Consider the following 22,043-nt stretch of genomic DNA (forward strand, 5'->3'; position numbering starts at 1 on the left):
TGTGTACTTTTGAAGAAGAAGGAGAAAAGACTCACAAAACCTTACAATCAAGAACCAAACGTAACTTCATACTAATGGTTAACCTTTCTGAGATAATTGCCAAAATGACCAAAAACAGATGTAGAGTCTAATTTGTTAAAAATTAAGACAAAAGAACATTTCAAAAATAAAATACAATGCATTTCAATTAACCAAAAGCAAATAAATATATGCACATACGCCTGTAATTGTTTTGCATAAAATAATTTGATTCTGAAATTTAGAGAGATAATGAAGCCAGTAAGTCCAGAATACACCATTGATATGGCTCCAAGTTCTGCAGATACATCAGGGTACCAGAGGAGACCAGTCACAGATTCTGCTACTTCTAGAGGAAGTCCTAGTATCATGAGCAGTGAAGCACATATGGTGAGTCAGAATTATCTACAGATGTTGATAGTATTATGAGCAGTGAAGCACATATGGTGAGTCAGAATTATCTACAGATGTTGATAGTATCATGAGCAGTGAAGCACATATGGTGAGTCACAATTATCTACAGATGTTGATAGTATTATGAGTAGTGAAGCACATATGGTGAGTCTCAATTATCTACAGATGTTGATAGTACTATGAGCAGTGAAGCACATATGGTGAGTCAGAATTATCTACAGATGTTGATAGTATTATGAGTAGTGAAGCACATACGGTGAGTCAGAATTATCAACAGATGTTGCTATAGTATTATGAGTAGTGAAGCACATATGGTGAGTCAGAGTTATCTACAGATGTTGATAGTATTATGAGTAGTGAAGCACATATGGTGAGTCACAATGTTAATAGTATTATGAGCAGTGAAGCACATATGGTGAGTCAGAATTATCTACAGATGTTGTTAATAGTATTATGAGCAGTGAAGCACATATGGTGAGTCAGAATTATCTACAGATGTTGTTAATAGTATTATGAGCAGTGAAGCACATATGGTGAGTCAGAATTATCTACAGATGTTGATAGTATTATGAGTAGTGAAGCACATATGGTGAGTCAGAATTATCTACAGATGTTGATAGTATTATGAGTAGTGAAGCACACATGGTGAGTCAGAATTATCTACAGATGTTGATAGTATTATGAGTAGTGAAGCACATATGGTGAGTCAGAATTATCTACAGATGTTGATATTATTATGAGGAGTGTAGCACATATGGTGAGTCACAATTATCTACAGATGTTGATAGTATTATGAGGAGTGTAGCACATATGGTGAGTCAGAATTATCTACAGATGTTGATAGTATTATGAGTAGTGTAGCACATATGGTGAGTCACAATTATCTACAGATGTTGATAGTATTATGAGTAGTGAAGCACACATGGTGAGTCACAATTATCTACAGATGTTGCTATAGTATTATGAGTAGTGAAGCACACATGGTGAGTCACAATTATCTACAGATGTTGCTATAGTATTATGAGTAGTGAAGCACATATGGTGAGTCAGAATTATCTACAGATGTTGATAGTATTATGAGTAGTGTAGCACATATGGTGAGTCAGAATTATCTACAGATGTTGATAGTAATATGAGTAGTGTAGCACATATGGTGAGTCAGAATTATCTACAGATGTTGATAGTATTATGAGTAGTGTAGCACATATGGTGAGTCACAATTATCTACAGATGTTGATAGTATTATGAGCAGAGGAGATCATATAGATAGTCAAAAGACTTTTTCAGGTGTTGCTGAACAGTCATTGATAGAGTACACCTTTTTCTTTGATGTTCATGTATTTTTCAAAAGACAATATAGTCATTTTATGTTGACCATGGATAAAAATCATTAACATCCTATAGGACATTATTAATACACTTTAAAGTTTAAATGCAAAAACAGTATATGACCATAGAAATAGAGACAAAATATGTATTGATCATTAATATATTACACCTAAACTTTTGCATGTGTCAACTAATTCTTTACAATATTACTTAGTTCTCTTTGAATTTACCTAGACCTATTTAGATATTTGTCAGGAATTGGAATTAATGAAACTTCTATCTTTTGGTTTTTATATCGAAGAGAAGATTAACCTGATCTCCATCTGAGCAGTTTAGGTACAACTCATTGTTTTTTTAAGCAGTACTTTATAGAATCAAGATAGAACTGATCAGTTGTAAGGAAATTAGTTACACTTTTATGAGTTTGGGTGTAAAACATCAGAAGTGATTCACTAATGATGAATACTTGGTATCTTTTAGTTTGATGCAATTCTTTTCTGTGTTTTGGATAACTGAAAATAATAATAATCATAAGGATGTTCGCTCCTCTTGTTTTTGAACTTTTGCCTAATATTCGGAATACTCTGGTTTTATCCATGAAGTGCCATTAAAAAAATTTCCCCGCTAACCCCTACTTTTCTTTTCATAATTTTATTACATATAGTTTAAAAAGCCATATTTGAAAATCCTATAGAATCCTTGTTATTTTTTCATATTTTTTGAAAGAAAAAGGGTGCCAATGTTAAATGTATGAAAAGTCTAGAGAGAATTATTTCCTGCCAAATTTTCAATGGCTCATATCTCGAAAACAAGCACACAGACCCTTTATTTTTTTCTGCTTTTTTGTTCCTTTATTTATAAACTATCAATTTATAACAGTCTTTTAAAAAGCTTGTTATTTTGAAACAGAGTAGCAAACATCTATAAACTGAACTTAAAAGTAAAAGTATGAATGTTTTTGTTTATTTTTAATGTCACAGAGTCATGTCTAATTCAACCTTTTGCTTCCATTTTAGGAGCAAAATTGATTAAAAAAACCCAATCATTTGATAAATGTACTTATCTTTGTAGCCTCATTCCTTACACAGACTGTTTGATGACTACAAGGACAGGACAAATGTAGAAAGAAACATTCCTCGACCATTGCCTTTGGTAAAGATAAATTTATCTTCACATTTTTGGATGAACAATAAAAGAGACCTTAGAAACAATATTTTTAGACATATTTTTTTTTTATAAATAGAATCATTCTGTTGTATGTATACATCTTATTGCTATAAGTTGAACATCACAGACGTTCAGGTAAAATTATGAAGTTGCTAGAGAAAATGTCTAATCCAAAAGGCAAAAGTGATTGTTGTTTTCAATAGTTCAATTATTGCAAAATCGCTGGACAAGTAATGCAAATTCCATGATAGAATTGAGGGTCTATTAAAAGAGAGTGAATTTGTCCAATTCTACATAAGTTTTTTTAACACCTATTCTATGGTGTATTGAAAAATTTGACTCATCTGCTAAGGTCACCGTAAATAGTAATGTATAGATTCGATACATATTATCACATGTGATGGAAAATCAGTTACAGAGTTCGTGCTGTGTATTTAACCTTTGCTCTGTCATAATATAAACTATAGATATACCAAACCAAATACATGATGTAAATACTAAAATTGGCCAGAATATCATTGGATGTTTTTAAAAATTGGGATGATTGAAAAGACTTAAAGGGTATATCCTAATGAGACACTGACCTCATAAACCAATAAAATTTAAAAAGACATCTCATCATTATAGCCAATACTGTACAGCAAGGTGTAAATTATTCTGAATCTAGAATAAATTCAACATAGACTACACAATATATGACAACAGCACCAAATTATCAATGGACAAACATATGTGAAGACAGAAGCAACCACTTATAGATTCATACCCTCTTTAATGAACCTCGATCAGTGGAGGAACAACAGACTAGTACAGAAAAAAAAACTTTTAAAAAAAATATAAGAGTACCAGGTTGAAGAGGTTTTACTGTAGGTTTGGTACTGATGGCTGTATTTTGTTTTCAGGATAGGACTTTGTCACAGATAGAACAGTTCTGGTCTTATCTAATGTGGACTGATGAAAATATTGATGAAAAGACAATCAGGAATTCTGTATTGGTAACTATAGATGTTAAAAATAATTTCCAATTACAACAGGTTTTAATGATCACATTCATTATTGTAAAGACCTAAATAAAATTATACATTGTAAAATTGAGAATGGAAACAGGGAATGTGTCAAAGAGACAACAACTCGACCAAACAGCAGAAAACAGCCCAAGGCCAGCAATGGTCATCAACACAGTGAGAAAATCCTGCTCCCGGAGGCCGGCTTCAGCTGGCCCCTAAACATAAATATATTCTCAGATAGTGAAATTACAAAATGATGTTATACTTGTCAAGAAAATTACATAACTTGTGCAAGGTGCAGGAATCCAATATAAAGATGTCATTGTTAAAGTAATCTTTAAAATTGGAGTTATCTTCCTTTGACCATAAATGCTTTATACAATGCAATGTTTAATTTTACTCTACACTGATGAATTAAAGTAATCTTTACCCTTCAGTGCTTACAAGCACTTTGATTATTTCTAACAGGCAGTATTTCAAAATAAAAAAAACAGATTAAATTATGTAAAGAAAGGTTTTATTTTACTGTTATAATTATTTTACTTTTTCATTTACAGGATTATTTATACATGTTTATGAAAGAACGTTACATCATTGAGGATATCATGTATCTGTGTACACATGATTTCCTTTCATCAGTAGCTGAGCACTCGGGAAATGACAAGGTATTAATTCCTGTAAACTTTTCATTCCTTCTTTGCGGCAGAGGAGGCATTAAGTGTTACCATTGTCCCTCTGTACGAATGTCGCTACATTCACCCAAAAATAAGTTTTCATTCTCTAAACTTTGGGGCTGAGGGGGCATTAAGTGTTTCCCTTGTACATCTATATGTACGTCCTAAAATTAGTTTTCGTTCTCTAACTTTAGTTTGCCTCAACCAAATGTTATGTAACTTATATACAATGCTTATTACCACAAAACACAAATCAAGTTCGAATTTGGATGGTGTCATTTCTACTGTTCTGGAGTTATGCATTTGTATATATGGAAAAATTGCTGAATTTTTTCGTTTCTGTTCTCTAGCTTTAGTTTGCCTCAACCATGTCAACCAAATGTTATGAAACTTATACACAATGCTTATTACCATAAATTTGAGATCAATTTTCGAATTTGGGTAGTCTCACAAAATTCTGAATCTGATCCCAAAAAAATTTGTTTCTTCATTCATTTATAAATAAATATGATTTAGGTAAATATTAGTGGACAGCAGCCCAATAACCAAAAACCTAGAAGACTTCTAGTAGTAGAAATTTGACCTTCGGTGGTAGACAAGCTCGTTGATTGAAATTTAGACCAACTTGTAGACCTGTTGATCCCCTATGAGGCCCATTAAATTGTTGAAAATTTTAATGATATAGACCAAAATTTCTGTACAGTTACTATTTTGGCGTTATGGTTTTCCTGGAATATTTTGGACCAGGACAAATGTCCACACCATATATTAGGATCTAAATAACCAGAGTCTAGACAATGTGTAAATGATTTCAAAAGTATATACCGATGATCAATTATGTATACCAACGTTGTAGAAGAATATAAGAAATTGACTCAAACATTTAAAGCTGCAAACAAGTTTCCTTTTCTAGGGACAAATACATTTACATGGTTTAACTAGTTTTATGAGTACACAATAATACCTTTATTATTTCAATCAGTAGAATAACAATCTAGAGAAGTTATCAACTCAATAATGTCTGCATTATAGACAGCCAATACACACATAAAACCATAGTATTACAATATAGGAGAGTAGATTATGGTACCAAGAAACCTTGGATGTTCCTTTTTAAACAGAATCCAGAAACTTAAAATCAGATATTTGTAAGTTTTGTATATTTCAGACTGTACAAGTGTTTGGAAATATTTTAGCTGGTAATTTAGATTGAGACTGTTTTGTATATTTCAGACTGTACAAGTGTTTTATGAACATTTAAGATGGTAATTTAGATGGAGCCTGTTTTGTATATTTGAGACTGTACAAGTGTTTGGGAACATTTGAACTGGTAATTTAGATGGAGCCTGTTTTGTATATTTTAGACTGTACAAGTGTTTGGGAACATTTTAGCTGGTAATTTAGATGGAGACTGTTTTGTATATTTCAGACTGTACAAGTGTTTGGGAACATTTTAGCTGGTAATTTAGATGGAGCCTGTTTTGTATATTTGAGACTGTACAAGTGTTTGGGAACATTTTAGCTGGTAATTTAGATGGAGCCTGTTTTGTATATTTGAGACTGTACAAGTTTTTTGGAACATTTTAGCTGGTAATTTAGATGGAGACTGTTTTTTATATTTCAGACTGTACAAGTGTTTTATGAACATTTTAGATGGTAATTTAGATGGAGCCTGTTTTGTATATTTGAGACTGTACAAGTGTTTGGGAACATTTTAACTGGTAATTTCAATGGAGCCTGTTTTGTATATTTGAGACTGTACAAGTGTTTGGGAACATTTTAGCTGGTAATTTAGATGGAGACTATTTTGTATATTTCAGACTGTACAAGTGTTTGGGAACATTTTAACTGGTAATTTAGATGGAGCCTGTTTTGTATATTTCAGACTGTACAAGTGTTTGGGAACATTTTAGATGGTAATTTAGATGGAGCCTGTTTTGTATATTTCAGATTGTACAAGTGTTTGGGAACATTTTAGCTGGTAATTTAGATGGAGCCTGTTTTGTATATTTGAGACTGTACAAGTGTTGGGAACATTTTAGCTGGTAATTTAGATGGAGCATGTTTTGTATATTTCAGACTGTACAAGTGTTTGGGAACATTTTAGCTGGTAATTTAGATGGAGCATGTTTTGTATATTTCAGACTGTACAAGTGTTTGGGAACATTTTAGCTGGTAATTTAGATGGAGCCTGTTTCAGATACACCATGTTACTATGTGATTTTATTGATCAAGTTGAATGGAAGGAAGTTGAAGACTTCAGAGTATTTGCTGGTATAGCTTACAGAAGTATGGATGTAAGTTACATTGTTTGGTTTAGGGATAAGGGTATAGCTTACAGAAGTATGGATGTAAGTTGCGTTGTTAGACTTTGGAATAAGGACAGGAAAATAATCGTATGATAAGGTCGTAGAAAAACCTCTGGGAGAATCACTTTTAATTATATGACTCCAGCTAGTGAAGTTTCTTACTTGTTAAGGTCTCAAGTAGCATTCTTTGATATGCATATCTTGCAGGAATAACAGCATGATAATTGTAACATTCAAACATTTGGCTTAAAACTATTATTTGTACATAATTGTAAACTATGCAAAAGGCAGTTTATCAATAACTGGTTGTTAAATTTTGTATTAGTGAGAGTTGTAAAAGCATCATCATCATCAACAAATTTCAATCAGGCTTAAAAAAAACTAATAAAGATTGGTAAAAGAAATGTTTTTAGCAGAAGAAAAGGTTTTGTGTCATGAATTCCAATTAAAAATGAGAATGAGGAGTGAAAAGTGATTGTTGTATGCAGTTGTTAAGTGTCACAGGGTAACAAACAGACTTACATATAGCAGAAAGTATAAGTATCTGTTATAAAGTATCAATTTTACAATCATTTTGCCGTCTCTCTACCAGTCATATTGTGGAATTTCATAAAATGGTCATAAACAAAAAACACCAAAACGAATATACAAAAAAACTTAGACCTTATAAATAGGAAGATGTTGTATGAGTGCCAATGAGACAACTCTCCATCCAAGTCACAATGTATAAAAAGTTAACAGTTATAGGTCAAAGTACGGCCTTCAACACAGAGCTTGTTTTTATATGGATGCCCTTGCAATTACTGTTATTGCCACTTTTGGTAGACATGTATTGTTGAAACAAACCCAATTTCCCTGTATATCTTACTCAAGTAAAAACATCAACCTTCCTATCCTATTCTTTGAAGATTGAAATGATAAACCCTTATACTTTTATGTTTGGCCAAATTGTCCTAAACGTATATAAACTTTATGTGTATTAATAGGATGAAGATTAAGAGACATTACAAATGACCTATACATTGTTTAGTTAAAACAAGATTTCTGGACAGCTTGTTTGTCAGTTTATCATGTCCTATATGTATATAAACTTTATGGTTTAAGAACATCCGTTGTTCGACCTGCTAGTCAAATGCATTTGTTAAAATATACTTTTTCACTCTTTTGGTCTTTTGGAAAATGTTGTTTGTGCTGTATTTAGACCCCTCTACCAAGAAATTTGTTTTGCATGCACACGTATAAAAATTGCAATTTTTATCCAACGCAATCATAGGTTTGAATGTTGTTTTCAATTTAGACTTGTTTATATAAACTTTATGTATATTTATAGGATGAAGATTTGGAGACATTACAGATGACCTATACATCGTTTAGTGAGAACAAGATTTCTGGACAGCTTGTTTGTCAGTTTATTATGCATTTGATTCTCAAATGCAGAGAACCAAGAATGTTTGATGTAAGTTACTTTACATCAGAATCGCTGAGCTAAATATTCATGTTAAATATGTAAAATTTCATAACAAAGATTATGTTGAAAGATCTTTTTTGTTGACGCATGCACTCTATGTTTCCTGTCCAAAAAATCAATGAAAATTTACCCATTTTCATTGAATTTTCGTGGATGATCAAAATGAGTGCTATTTGTGACGTCATGAATAAATTGCAAGTACATAAATTTTCAACCAAAAGACCTATTTCCTATCTAGTCATTTTATTAGCCATGATTCATTGTGACTTTGGTCAATAAATCCTAATTTGAAATTTTAGCTAGAAGTTGGGGCCATTTTAGGGCCTTATCGAACATACTTTTTTGGTTGAAATCCAGAAGATTTTGTCAAATTTAAAAAAAATCCCGACTTATGGCCTATTTTGGTGGTAAATTTTAATGTTTTTTAGGAAATCTGTGCAAAAAAGTTCTTTTTCACTTTTTTGCATGTCTTATCAACATGAAACACTTCTTATCTTTAAACATTAGACTTAATAATCAGGGCCAAATATGACCCATACCGAATTTACTTCTTTATAAAAGTTCTGTGATAAATACCGAATTCAGGCTTGTAAAGTCTGCGGTTTTATTCTTGAAAATGAACCTGCCAGGCAGAGGTGCATTTGTAGAGTACGATAAGCAAGAAATGAGAGAAAACTTGATTTTGTGAGGTTTTTTATTACGTTCCACCATGTTTGTTATTGAAATTGTAGAAGCACCCTTATCATTTTCCTAACTTATATTTTTCCCTAATACATATGAATGTGCAATTTTAATTCAAAAATCTATTATAAAGTGATTAATTTCGAAATTAAAGGCTTCATTACAAATTTCTCGATTCTTTTCACAGCTTTGCATCACATAAACCGGAAACCAATTGTATATAACGGAATGAAAAAAGTGTATAAGTTAACAGGGAACCAGTTAAGTTTTTGCATAAAGATGTATTAACTACAAAACGTAATCGGTTATTCGTTCCGTTTTGGTAATTCATACTGATGCATGTGTTTTGTTTTAGCTTAAGATCCTTCAAACATTAATATGATGGATATGTTTAACAGCATTTTACTAAAGGATGGAGCTGTTTTACTTTCAAAGTCGTATTCTAGTAGTATCTAATAAGTACAGATTTTCTGCACACTCTCAAATTATTTATTTTCTTTACATGTGCTATTTGAACTTCCAGTTTAAACATACACAAGTTTCTGAATTGTTTTTTGTGTGATTTTGACTTATTTTAACACTCGTGAAGTGTTCTAGAATCATTTACAAGCATTTTCAACTTCTATTTAATGATGGAAAATGTGTTTTTCCATGAAAATACCACAAATAAAAACACACAAATTTGAAATTACCGGAGTTTCATTAGATTTTTCTGAACAGTTACAAAAACTTTTTTTACCTGAATTCTCATGGCAAGAAGAGGGTGCGGATAATGTACCAGTGCAAACTATACAAGGCGATTACGGAAAATGTTGATACCTATCCACCTAAAATAATCAATTTCTCTTTCAGTTTGAGAACAAATTATTGCCATTTAAGACTCATGATGCAGGACAACAGGTACTAACAGAAAAGGAATTTATGGATGCCATTGATCAGTTTGTTCCTCTGTCCAATGAGAAGTTAAGGAAAAAGCTTTACTGGGAATCAGAAACTGCTGTCAGATTTGATGGCTTACGTGATGTAGTACCAATATCCAGACTGGCTCGTATCCTTTATTTCTTTTTCCATTATAAAACTATCATATTATCTCAACAATATGTTGATATTCCTTCCAGAAATTCATGATGTTACTTCTATATTAATGACTTATAAGCGATTATTTTTAAGTCTTGGGTTTTGACATGAGAAACGTCTATCGACTATGCACTTTTTGACCATAATACTGTAAACCCCATTTATACCCTCATACATTAATGTGTGATCTTTAATTCACAGTATTACTTCAATCATGAATGGGCTTTAGAGAAGGGTCTCCTTTTATAAATAGAAAGAGATGTTGGTACATGTCTTTGTCCTAATCAAGATTGTTGCAGATGAGTCTGAAAAAGACCAAGGTTTCATTTTTCTTAACATTTGCTACAGAAATCACTGCCTACCTTGATTTAGCTGAGTCAGCAAACATGATCAAATCAACAATTGGAAAGAAAGTAGAGGAGGAGAGACAAAGACCAAAGTCTGCTGGTTCAGGTATACTAAACTTTCATTGATTTGTTGAAACTAAGGTTTTATTATATTTTCCTCAGCTTTACAATATGAATAGTGTGGAACCTTATTGCTGAAGTTAACAAAATATCAAATTAGCTTCCTATTTGAATTTGTAGCTAGCTCAGACATGTTAGATGACAAAAAAGACATATGTCAAATTTGAATTCTTTAAATAAGGTTGTTGCTGTTTAATTTGGTCTCTATTTTATTTATGCATAAATAAGTTTCAATATTACAAACATAACCAGAAATTTTTTTTTTTCAAATTGTGGAATGCCAAGTTTCAAATTGGTTTGTTGAAATGTTAGAGGAATACATATAGAAACAGATATAAATTTTAGTAGAATAAGGCAATTATTAAGTAAAGTTTATTTGCTGCAGAAGTTGAAATAAATGCATTTTTATAAATGAATGTTTTTTGTAATAAGAGAATTTGTAATGCATCAAAGGTAATGAAAATATAGAACACTTTAGTTGCTTGATTTTTGGAAATAAGGATATTTGAACTTTAGATTTTTGAGTGGAAAACAATGTCACAGATTTTTCTTATGAAAAGTATGGAAAGTAAAGAAACAGTATGAAATAACAAAAATATAAAATCAATAGATAACTGGATCAAATCGTAAATTAAAAGTTGGTCAATAAAGTTTGTATTACTTTATTCTTAACTTTACATCTCATAATGTAAGCAATCTACATGAATCATTTTCAGCAATAATTAGTAGCTGTAGAAATAGTTCACGTCATATGTCAAGAAATTATGCTATCCCACAATGCATCATTCTCACACCCAATCAATAAATACATGTAGTTGTAATCTGTCTGGTTCTACTGTCGAGCAGTGAGGCAGATTCCCAGATTAAAGCAAATGGAGGTAGCAAACATGATGCTGCATTCAGTCTCGCTCTACTTTCAAGCAAAACATCCTTATCTGTAATTTATATTTGCAATATTTCCATGTAATATATAATTCAAGAGTTGGCATATTATTTTGATAAAGGAGGATTTTGATTTGATTTTAATTTCATGACAAGATTTTTTTATTTATTTACTGGTTTAATATTTTTTAGAGAAAGGTGTCCATGAGTCTCATGTAGTGCCACCAGGAGAACCATTAATTAGCATGACATCTGTGAAAAACCTTGCTGTCAATGTGTCAAGGTAAAAACAATAATATATTTTTATTTCTCATTTAAATAATTCTTCATATGAGCGGGGTCAGATAAAAATCGACCTTATGCAAATAGATAAAAATACATGTAGTACACTATATTTGATGTAGAAATTTGCATGCAAATGCATGAACCGTTTCTAAATTTGGATATTTTGTAAGAATCTTAAAATTCAGACCAGCACTAACCTTAAATATCAGAACTGTATTTTCCAATAAATCATAGTGTAATGCATGTATATGTAATTATAGCCACTTGCATAAGGTCGATTTCTATCAGATGCAGCTTAATTACAACACTTCTTCACATGTATATTAAACAAAGTGCCACCAAATTGTGACGTACATTTGACCTTTCTCTGTAATGTTCACTATATTTAATATTCTGATTTGCATTACATCATTGATTTCACCTGTATATAATATATCACTAATAAAATATTCTGATCCTTATAAACTCATAATGAATAAGCTTTCCTAAGATTACCTGTTTGTTTCAGGAGTCAGTTTAGCTGACATGTAATTATCATTCAACCACATGGCTGACCGTTGTATAAAAGTGCCTCAAATTTGGAGAAATTGACTTCACTTTCAACTTTCAATGAAGAAATAGACTAATATTTGGTGTTAAAAAACAATATTTTAGATTAAATCATGACTAAGTCACTCAGGATTTACATGATATTTATGATAAAAACAATAACTGAGTTTTTTTTTATCTCTTGAATAAATGGTCAATTTTTTTTCTAGGATGAAGTTCTACAGGAAACAAAGGCATACATAAAGTTGTATGTTAACATGTTTCAGGCTACATGTAATAATTTGCTGTTGATGTTTTAGAATTACATAGCTACTTAATATAGGATTTATTAATTTCATTGGTAACTGAATTTTCATTGTTTGTTAGAAATTATTTTCAGGGGTTTCTGAGAAAACTTAAGATTTGGGGGATTAATTACTGGTCAGGATCTTCTCAAATAAGTAAAATACATTTAATGTATGTCAGAAAATAAGATTTTTATGGTAAAGAGAAAGCCTTTTTTAACAGCTGAATTCTCACTTTTAGGAATTCAAAAGATGGACAATTCTATATTGAAAAAGCAAGTTGCAAATTGCAATCATATTATCACATTATAATGTGATATTTCCCCTACAAAATCAACCAAATTCACATGCTTACAAAATAGCATTTTTTAAGATGATTTCAAACAATTGTATGCTATATCATAATTGAGAAATATTTACAAATTGACAAACATATAAAGAGTACATTATAATTTTTACTTATTCTTTTTTGTTGCCATAGAAATTTTAGGCAAAAATGCCTTTTCAGAGATTTTGAGACACACAGTAGAGTAGTAAGTTTTCTAGTTTTCTGGTAGCCATGAAAATAATGAAATTATGAAAAATTAGTATCCAATGAATTATCATAATAAATCTACACTAAGGCTACAGTAAATTTAGATTCAGTCTCCTCCTTCTCTATATAGCTAGGGAAGGAGGGAAAAATTAAATTTTGAATATTTAATGAGTTTCACTTGTTTTGTTGGCTGTAATTGCTAGAAATTAAAAGAACTGAAAATTTGAAATGAAATATCAAATGGATGAAAAACACCTCAAGGATGGATGAAAATCTAAAATTAATGTGACCTTGTTATTTTTCTCTCATTATCTTAAGCTTAAAGATGAGTTTAATCTGCCACATAGGGATGAATATCAGTTCAACAAGAAAAACAACTTTTAAATAAGTTAAAAAATAATTAATCACAACCATAACAGTTATTGGCTTAAATAAGTGTGATTTGGAAACTCTTTTCAAATATTTAAAAAAAAAATCAATAATTGATTTTAAAAGAAAATTGACACTTAAAAAATTGATGTAATGAGAGAAGAATTTATATGTATTCCTCTTATTTTTATAGTACTACTTTTAAGTTTGTTTGTTTGTTTTAATTTTTAATTCGATTTATTCAATTTTTCTTCTTTGTCTGGATTTTAATGAGTTGGTTGCCACATCTGGAGCAGGATCTGCTTACCCTTCCGGCGCACCTGAGATCACCCCCAGTTTTTGGTGGGGTTCTTGTTGCTTTGTCTTTTCCTTTCTCATCACTTGGCATCCGATGTCCGTTGTTCGTCTGTTAACTTTTACAAAAATCTTCTCCTCTGAAACTACTATTTAACCAAACTTGGCCACAATCATCACTAGGGTATCTACTTTTAAAAATGTGTCCGATGACCCCACCTGCCAACCAACATGTCCAACATGGCCGACATGGCTAAAAATAGAACATAGGGGTAAAATGCAGTTTTTGGCTTATATCTCTGAAACTAAAGCATTTAGAGCAAATCTGACAGGGGTAGAAATGTTCATCAGGTAAAGATCTATCTGCCCTGAAATTTTCAGATGAATCAGACAACCCGTTGTTGGGTTTGTGCCCCTGCAATGGTAATTTTAAGGAAATTTTGCAGTTTTTGGTTATTATCTTGAATATTATTATAGATAGAGGTAAACTGTAAACAGCAATAATTTACAGCAAAGTAAGATCCACAAATAAGTCAAACATGACCAAAATTGTCAATTGACCCCTTAAAGAGTTATTGTCCTTTATAGTCAATTTTTAACAATTTTTTGTAAATTTGATTAATGGGTTGAAAGCAGTTAAATCATAAGAAGGATTAGATTTTGGTCCACACAGTTTCCTTTAAAAAAAACTATTATTGTTGCATTATTTCATGCATCAATTGTCAACAAAAATATCAGGTGAGCGACACAGGCTCCTTGGAGCCTCTAGTTTAGCCATGGCGTTGTCAGTTTATTTTCGATCTATGAGTTTGACTGTCCCTCTGGTATCTTTCGCCCCTCTTTCAATTTTATTTCTTGGGAAAAGAACTTAATTAAATGTAAGGAAAACCCTTTAAAGAAAGCTGGTAACTTGGTCAAAGCCATCGCTGGTGGATGTTTCGTCCCCCAGGGTATCACTAGCCCAGTAGTCAGCACTAATGTGGTGACATGAAATATGATCATTTTATGTAAATTTACTGTTTAAAAAATGCTGAATTGTTTGAAACACTATGGCTTTTTTACTTCCAAGTATAGATTGCCTTAGTTGTGTTTTGCAAAACTTATCAGAATGTTTGGTTTTGAATGCTCAATAACTTAACTCATATTTGATTTTGACTTTCAACTGATTTGTTTTGAGCACCACTGCTAAGTCTTATGTATAAGAAATTAATTCACATTTGTTTTTTCTTTTCTAAAATTACTGTATTTTACTTAGGGTATCATTATAGTGGTCAGTAAAGATTCCAATCACCCCTTTTTTTACTGGAAGTTTATATTTTGATTCTTTCATACACTTATCCATAACATTGCTATAATAGATCAATCCTGAACAAATGTTCAGTAAACAATACATTTTTGATGAACTTTCACAATTATGGTTGATGGCCTACGTATAAAACGTGCAACTTTACATGATAAAAAATTATAAAAAATAAAAAAATAAGAAAATCAAGATGAAAAATCGCATGAAAGGCCAGTTAAGTACCAAACTTTGGTAGATGATACTATTATGATGTGGATAATTGTCTCATTGACAACTATACCATATCTTCTTATTTTCATACTGTGATGGATTGGTCTCAAAATTCTGGAAAATCCTTGTGATTTTTGTGTCCTTGGGTTGTTATTTCATCAAAAATACCCCACACCTCTTTTTTATTGATATCTAGAAATTGGCTTTGGCTGCTAAATTTAAGCTAAATGATACATATATACCTTTCAGAATTATTGTAGATATTCCATACAGCCAGAAAGAAAATTTTAAAGAAATTTAACGAATAAAGTCTAAAAAAGAAACCTGTGCCAATGGCAATCCAACTTTTGTTGATTGAAATATTTAGAAAGCTTTTTGAAGATTTATGTTGATAATATCGTCCCTACCCACAACAGATTTGTTTCTGTTTTTACTTATTAACTAGAAAATGTGACAAAATTCTAAAAAAAAAATGGTCTGGTTGCTGCAACTCGCTTTTGGTAATTGATAGATTAATGATCTCCTTTAAGTATTTTGTTTTAAAATTACACTACAGCCATCAAAGTTGGTTGCCCATTACTATAACTAATCATTAAAACTTGGACAAAAACTATCATTAAAACAAGAATATGTGTCCTTAGGACATGATGTGCTTCTTGCAATATCACATTTCCACGATGAACCACAAAATATGGGTCAAAACCCCAATTTGGCATATATATTCAATATAAATATAAGAAGATGTGGTATGATTGCCAATGATACAACTCTCCACCAAAGACCAAATGACAAAGAAGTTTACAACTATAGGTCACCATACAGCCTTCAACAAAGAGCAAAACCCATACCCCATAGTCAGTTATAAAAGGCCCGGAATGACAAATGTAAAACAATTAGTTCACTTCATAATGAACATGTGTACTAAGTTTCATGTTGATGTGACCACTAAATACTTTCAGAAACTAATGCTTACAAAATTATTATTGTGAATTACTGAAGGCAAATCACTACTAAAACTAGGAATGCAATTTTTTATTATTGTGAACCTGATACTGTTCTATAAATAAACATCACAATAATTTCTGAATTTACAGTACCTTAAACCAAAGCTTTAACCCAATACACACTATAACATTTCCATAACTAGTAAACTGTATAATCTGGGTCAAAACCTTTATTCTGCATATATATTAAAGAGTTCACCTCATATTAAAAAAGTTTCATGTTGATGTAACCATAAATGACCTGAAACCAATACTTTAAGTTGATATGGGACAGGGGACAGATAAATGCACAGACTGGAAACTATAATGCCCCCCCCCCCCCACCACCACCACCACCACCACCACCACCACCACCACCACCACCACCACCACCACCAATACCACCATATACTTTCGTAGATGGCTCAGAAAACTCTTAAGGCTTTTTGTTAAGGACAGGTAACACTATGTTTAAGTAAGTCAAACAGAAAAGCCTAGAAAAAAATTCTTAATATTATAAATAAAAAAAATAAAAAAATATTGTATCTTTATATTTGATTATACCTCTATTTATGCAATTATGATCAATGTTTAAAGATTTGTGTTCAGTTGATATTAGTGTCTATTTGTGTTTTTTAAAAATTAATATGCTAATTTAAAAATGCTGTTTTAACTTTTAGATGCTTGCTTTTTATTTACTTAAATCAGTCAAACATGTATTTTATATATATGAAAACAATATGATTGCTTAGATTATTATGTAAAGGTTTTATTGCCACATTTAATCTCATTTCAGTTACTTTGGATTTGTGGGATACTCATTTTGTTCATTTCATTGGAATAGAATATTCACAAATTTTAGTGATCAACAGAGTAAAAAGTTTTGTTTTGGTTGCATGCAGACTTTGGAAAAACTATCTTTATATTCATTAAAGGAACAATTGAATATTTTTTAATAATGAAAAGCAGGCATAGTTTGGATTTCAAGGGACAATCAGGGGCGGATCCAACCATTTATAAAAAGGGGGGGTTCCAACTATATGTTCCCATTCAAATGCATTGATCGTCCAAACCCCCCCCCCCCCCCCCCCCCCCTGATCCGCCACTGACAATATGTTAATAACAAAATAGAGTCGGTATTCATGTCAAAATGCTGCTTTCCTTTAAGTAGTTTCAATATGAGAACAGATGTTAGATGAAAGACAAATAAGACAGAAACTTTAGAGTTATGTTATTCATTCAAAATCAAAACTGATAACTAGTATATAGCATTGAAAGTCTTTTCTCATTAAGTATTGCTGACAGTATAAGTTTAGGAACACATGAAAGATTCTAAGCTTCAATGTTATATTGCATTGTTTTTATTGATTAAGTTCATCAAATATTGTCATGACTAAACAGTTATAAAAGCCAAATCCACATATAGACAAACAAAAAAGAAGCTGTTAGCTTAATTTTAAAGTCTCAGATATTGAATTAAGCATATATAGAGTGATTAACTGAATTGACCTCTATCAAGAAATCTCATCAAGAGTTTTGAAAACCACAGCCCCATTCACCTAGCCCTCCCAACAAATAATAAAATGAAAAATATACATTTATATGGTAAACCCAGAAACAAAAAGGTAAAGTTTGCCTTAAGGAGTATGAGTTAAAGTTACAGTGATGAAATTATTTTTTTAAAGCCATGCTTGTTGACTAAATTGTATCCAATAATTCATGCCAATGTCAAAATAATAGGAATACTTAGCAATTAGTATTCTCATGGAAATAATTGTAATTAGTATTCTCATGGAAATAATTGTAATTAGTATTCTCATGGAAATAATTGTGATTTATGTTTTTTTCAGGAGGAATATGATAAGGAAGGAGAGATATGAAAACCAAGATGAGGGCGACTGGTATTAATTAACAGTTAATTCAATATTTGTTTATTGTAACAATTTTGTTTTAGAACTGTGTGATATATGAATTATTATTGAAGATATGAGTTTTATAAATATAATTGCTTATTGTTTTTTTTGTTTGTCTCAAAGAAGCTGCCATGTAAATGAAAATAACACTTCATCAACTTTGTGTGTCTGATCTGCTTTCTGGGTTTACCTTAATCAGGAACGCTCAAAGTAAGAAATTTGAAAAGCAAGCATGTATAAAAACTTGAGGAGCCCTACCACTTAAAGGAATAAAAAAAATGAATAGCCATGTCCATCTAAGATAAACTTTGTCTGAGGGTGTTGGAATCTTAGTTTGTTAATTATTTTTTTATTTATAAACTGAGAATTTTAGAAAGGATATGTTATGAATCATGTTAGTAACAATGCCACTACTGAGATAGTTTTACACTCGGGGGGCCATTATATTATAATATTTTAATACAATTTTTGTTGCATTTTAAATTCCTTTAAAACTTCCCGATCTGATTAAAGAGCAGCCTGTATATTTATGCTTTTTATACATTTATTCTTATTATATCGAATAAGTATCTGTTTTCATTAATTGATCAACATAGATGGACAGAAACTTTGAAAAGCAAAATGATAAGTCAGACAAGATCTACAAATTAGTTAACATAGCCAAAATTATCAGTGAACTCCTTATTGATGTTATTTCTCTATAATAATGATTTTTACTAATTGTTTATATTTTTGCCAATTTTCTTGTAAATGATAATCTGTAATAGATATATAGAAACCTTAAATAGCAAAAATGATCAGCAAGACAAGATTTACAATAGTCAACATGGCTGTAATAGTCAGTTGACTCCATATTTGAGTTATTGCCCTTTAGTGACGAGTTTTACCAATTGTTTTGTGTTTTTGCCTATTATCTTTAAAACTATAATAGATAGAGAGAAACTTTTAACAGCAAAAATGATTCACAAGGCAAGATCTACATATAAGTCGATATTGCTGAAATTATTTGTCTGCTCATTAAAGGAGGTAGTGCCCTTAAATGACAATGTTTACCCTATTTTTGTGTTTTTGCCTATAACTCTGAAAACTATGATAGATAGAAAGAGACTTTGAAAGCAGAAAATGATAAGCAAGACAGGAACTGCAAAATGGGTCAGTTGTCTTCATATATGAGTTATTGCCCTTAAATGACGATTTTTGTCTCGCATACTGCGACAAGTTTAAATTTGTTTTTACAAAAGTTTTCAAAGATTTGTCAGATTTTAATGTATTAAGCCATTGTTTTGGAATTTAGTTTTTCAATTTTGAAAGTTCTGAGATCCAATTAGGTTTTGAGGTTAATTTCTCCAATATAACTTTTTGTGAAATATGTCCTTTATGATCAATGATATCGTTGATGAAAATAATACCATCTTTTGTCCAATTAAGGTAAACTAAACATTTTCCTTTAAATTTTATATTTTTATTACCCCACAACATTTGCTGCCTAATATTTTTAAAGTTTGTGATTGGTGTGATACTTGATGGTGTATTATTTGCTTTGTACCAGCTCTTTAATATGTTCAAGTAAAATGAGGGTAGTGTATTACTTAAATTAGGTATTGAGTTTATGTTATCTGGCATCATATGAAATATAAGGTTGTTTTTACCAAATTTGTTGAAATAATATGTTGGAATGACTTTCCAATTAGCAAATTCCTTTGCAGTTAATCGTTTGACCCATGAAATTTGTAATGCATTTAAGAATTAATAAATTATCAATGAGGGGGGGCAAGGGGTTTAACTGTTATGCTGTTTTGGGGCAATTTAATTCTTTGTTATCTGTTATTCTGAAAATATATTTGCTGTTAGCTGTTATTTTCTTATTCCTTGTTTAACTTAGCTGTTATTGGACTATTAGTTTTTTTGTTATCTGTTATTGTGAGATTGTATTTGCTGTTAACTGTTATTGAAAATTGGAATGTTAGCATTTTGACAGCCAATCTTCAGTAGAAATTGAATTGGGATCTTTCCACTAGTAACATGGTGGTTCTGTATTCTGAGAAGAATTCAATTAACATATGGACATTTGAATGGGTTAACAGAACACTAGTCATTTTTTGGGGCCCTTTATGGCTTGCTGTTCGGTGTGAGCCAAGGCTCCGTGTTGAAGACCGTACTTTGACCTATATTAATGGTTTACTTTTACAAATTGTGACTTGGATGGAGAGTTGTCTCATTGGCACTCATACCACATCTTCTTATATTTAATCACAGAACATCACATAAACATTTTAATATTAGTTGGGTCCAGGACCATTTATAATACAGTATATATTATTATTATCCTTTGTAATAAATTCCTTTTTCTATGAACATGTATTTAGAATTATCTTGATTTTTACGTATAGGGATAACGATCCTTGTTTCCCTGTATGTGCATATTAAATTCGAACAATTCTTTTAAAATATTACAATAAATTGCCTTGCCGAGCGCAGCTGGATACAACTGCAGAGGTCTAACCCTAAACAGTTGGGGCAAAAATGGACGCAATATTCACGCTTGATACAGGTCTGAATTTGGATTGTAATTAAATATTTGACACATAAAAGGTTTCTGACACAGAATAGCTGTAGTCAAAGAACTTAGAATTGGTTATATGATTTGAACTTATTTTCAATTTTTTAATTTTCTGCAATACACTATGCTGTTGCGTATTAACCCCCCCCCAAAACAAAATTTTTTTTTGAGTTTGCAACCATAATTACCCATTTATATTCACCATAGTGCTAACTTAATCTATTTTATAATAAAATTTAAAATATGGTGTCAAATCTTTCATATCGATTTTTTTGTAAAAAAAAAAGATGCAACATTTTACTGGTCTTCCTTTATAAATATGCATTTATTTAAACATAATTTAAAAGCAGTGTAAGGGAGGTAATCAAAACGTTGTATTTGGATTACCTATCTTACACTGCTTTTAAATTGTCTTAATTGTTCATTAACCATTACTTTATACATAATTTAAAAGCAGTGTAACGGAGGTAATTCAAATGATGTATTTGAATTACCTCCCTTACACTGCTTTAAATTATGTTTTGTACTAAAGTATTTGTCCATTAACCAGGACACCCTTGTTTTTCCTCCTTTTTTGTCCCTAATTCCTAAACGGTTTGAGCCATAACCCCCAAAGCAAATCCTAACCATCCCTTTGTGGTATGGAAACGTGTGGTATAATTTCAGAGAGATCCATACACAGTTCCACAAGTTATTGTCTGAAAACTAGAAAAATGCTTATTTTTGGCCCCTTTTTAGCCCCTAATTCCTTGACTGTTGGTACCATAACCCATCAAAATCAATCCCAACCTTCCTTTTGTGGTATTGAACCTTATGGTAAAATTTCATAGAGATCCATTCACTTAAACTAAAGTTATTGTGCAAAAACCAATGTGTCTTCGGACGACGACGCCAATGTCATACCAATATACGACCGCAAAATTTTTTGCGGTCGTATAAAAATTCCTAAGGGTTCCACAGAACCCAGTACTAGTGTCTCGCCTACTTTTGATGTAAGTTGCAGGCTCAACAAAATGGGTAAAAAGTAATTAAATAAATGGGGAATGTGTCCATGGGACACAGATGATGCTCCCGCTTGCATATCATATACAGTTATAAGGGGACATAACTGAAGAACAGTAAAAGTGACCCTACCCAAATGTGTACTTGATCTGAGTTTTGTGGTAATACGTATTGTGTACAAGTTTTATAAAATTTGGTTGATGCAAACTTAATTTACTCGACGAACGGAAACGAAAAATTCAGCAATTTTTCCATTTGTAAAG

The 22,043-nt window shown here is 31.3% G+C and overlaps 1 protein-coding gene across 3 annotated transcripts in view; it reads left to right on the forward strand.

The window, feature by feature from the left end:
- Positions 1 to 18,317, forward strand: part of LOC127736244 (uncharacterized) — a 38,344-nt gene extending 20,027 nt beyond the window's left edge. Inside the window, exons 14-24 of one of the 3 annotated variants that reach the window (XM_052246840.1) lie at positions 264 to 408; positions 2,833 to 2,913; positions 3,831 to 3,923; positions 4,493 to 4,600; positions 6,754 to 6,906; positions 8,249 to 8,374; positions 9,920 to 10,115; positions 10,493 to 10,597; positions 11,686 to 11,776; positions 12,537 to 12,600; positions 18,156 to 18,317. In XM_052246840.1, coding sequence (XP_052102800.1) covers positions 264 to 408; positions 2,833 to 2,913; positions 3,831 to 3,923; positions 4,493 to 4,600; positions 6,754 to 6,906; positions 8,249 to 8,374; positions 9,920 to 10,115; positions 10,493 to 10,597; positions 11,686 to 11,776; positions 12,537 to 12,570 — 1,132 coding nt within the window. In that variant the 3' untranslated portion in view covers positions 12,571 to 12,600; positions 18,156 to 18,317. The remainder of the gene's footprint in view (positions 1 to 263; positions 409 to 2,832; positions 2,914 to 3,830; positions 3,924 to 4,492; positions 4,601 to 6,753; positions 6,907 to 8,248; positions 8,375 to 9,919; positions 10,116 to 10,492; positions 10,598 to 11,685; positions 11,777 to 12,536; positions 12,601 to 18,155) is intronic. The other 2 variants (XM_052246841.1, XM_052246839.1) reach the window with 2 other exon arrangements.
- The last annotated feature ends 3,726 nt before the right edge of the window (positions 18,318 to 22,043 follow it).

The sequence above is a fragment of the Mytilus californianus genome, unplaced genomic scaffold, assembly GCF_021869535.1.
Source record: "Mytilus californianus isolate M0D057914Y unplaced genomic scaffold, xbMytCali1.0.p SCAF_3, whole genome shotgun sequence".
Lineage (NCBI taxonomy): Eukaryota > Metazoa > Mollusca > Bivalvia > Mytilida > Mytilidae > Mytilus > Mytilus californianus.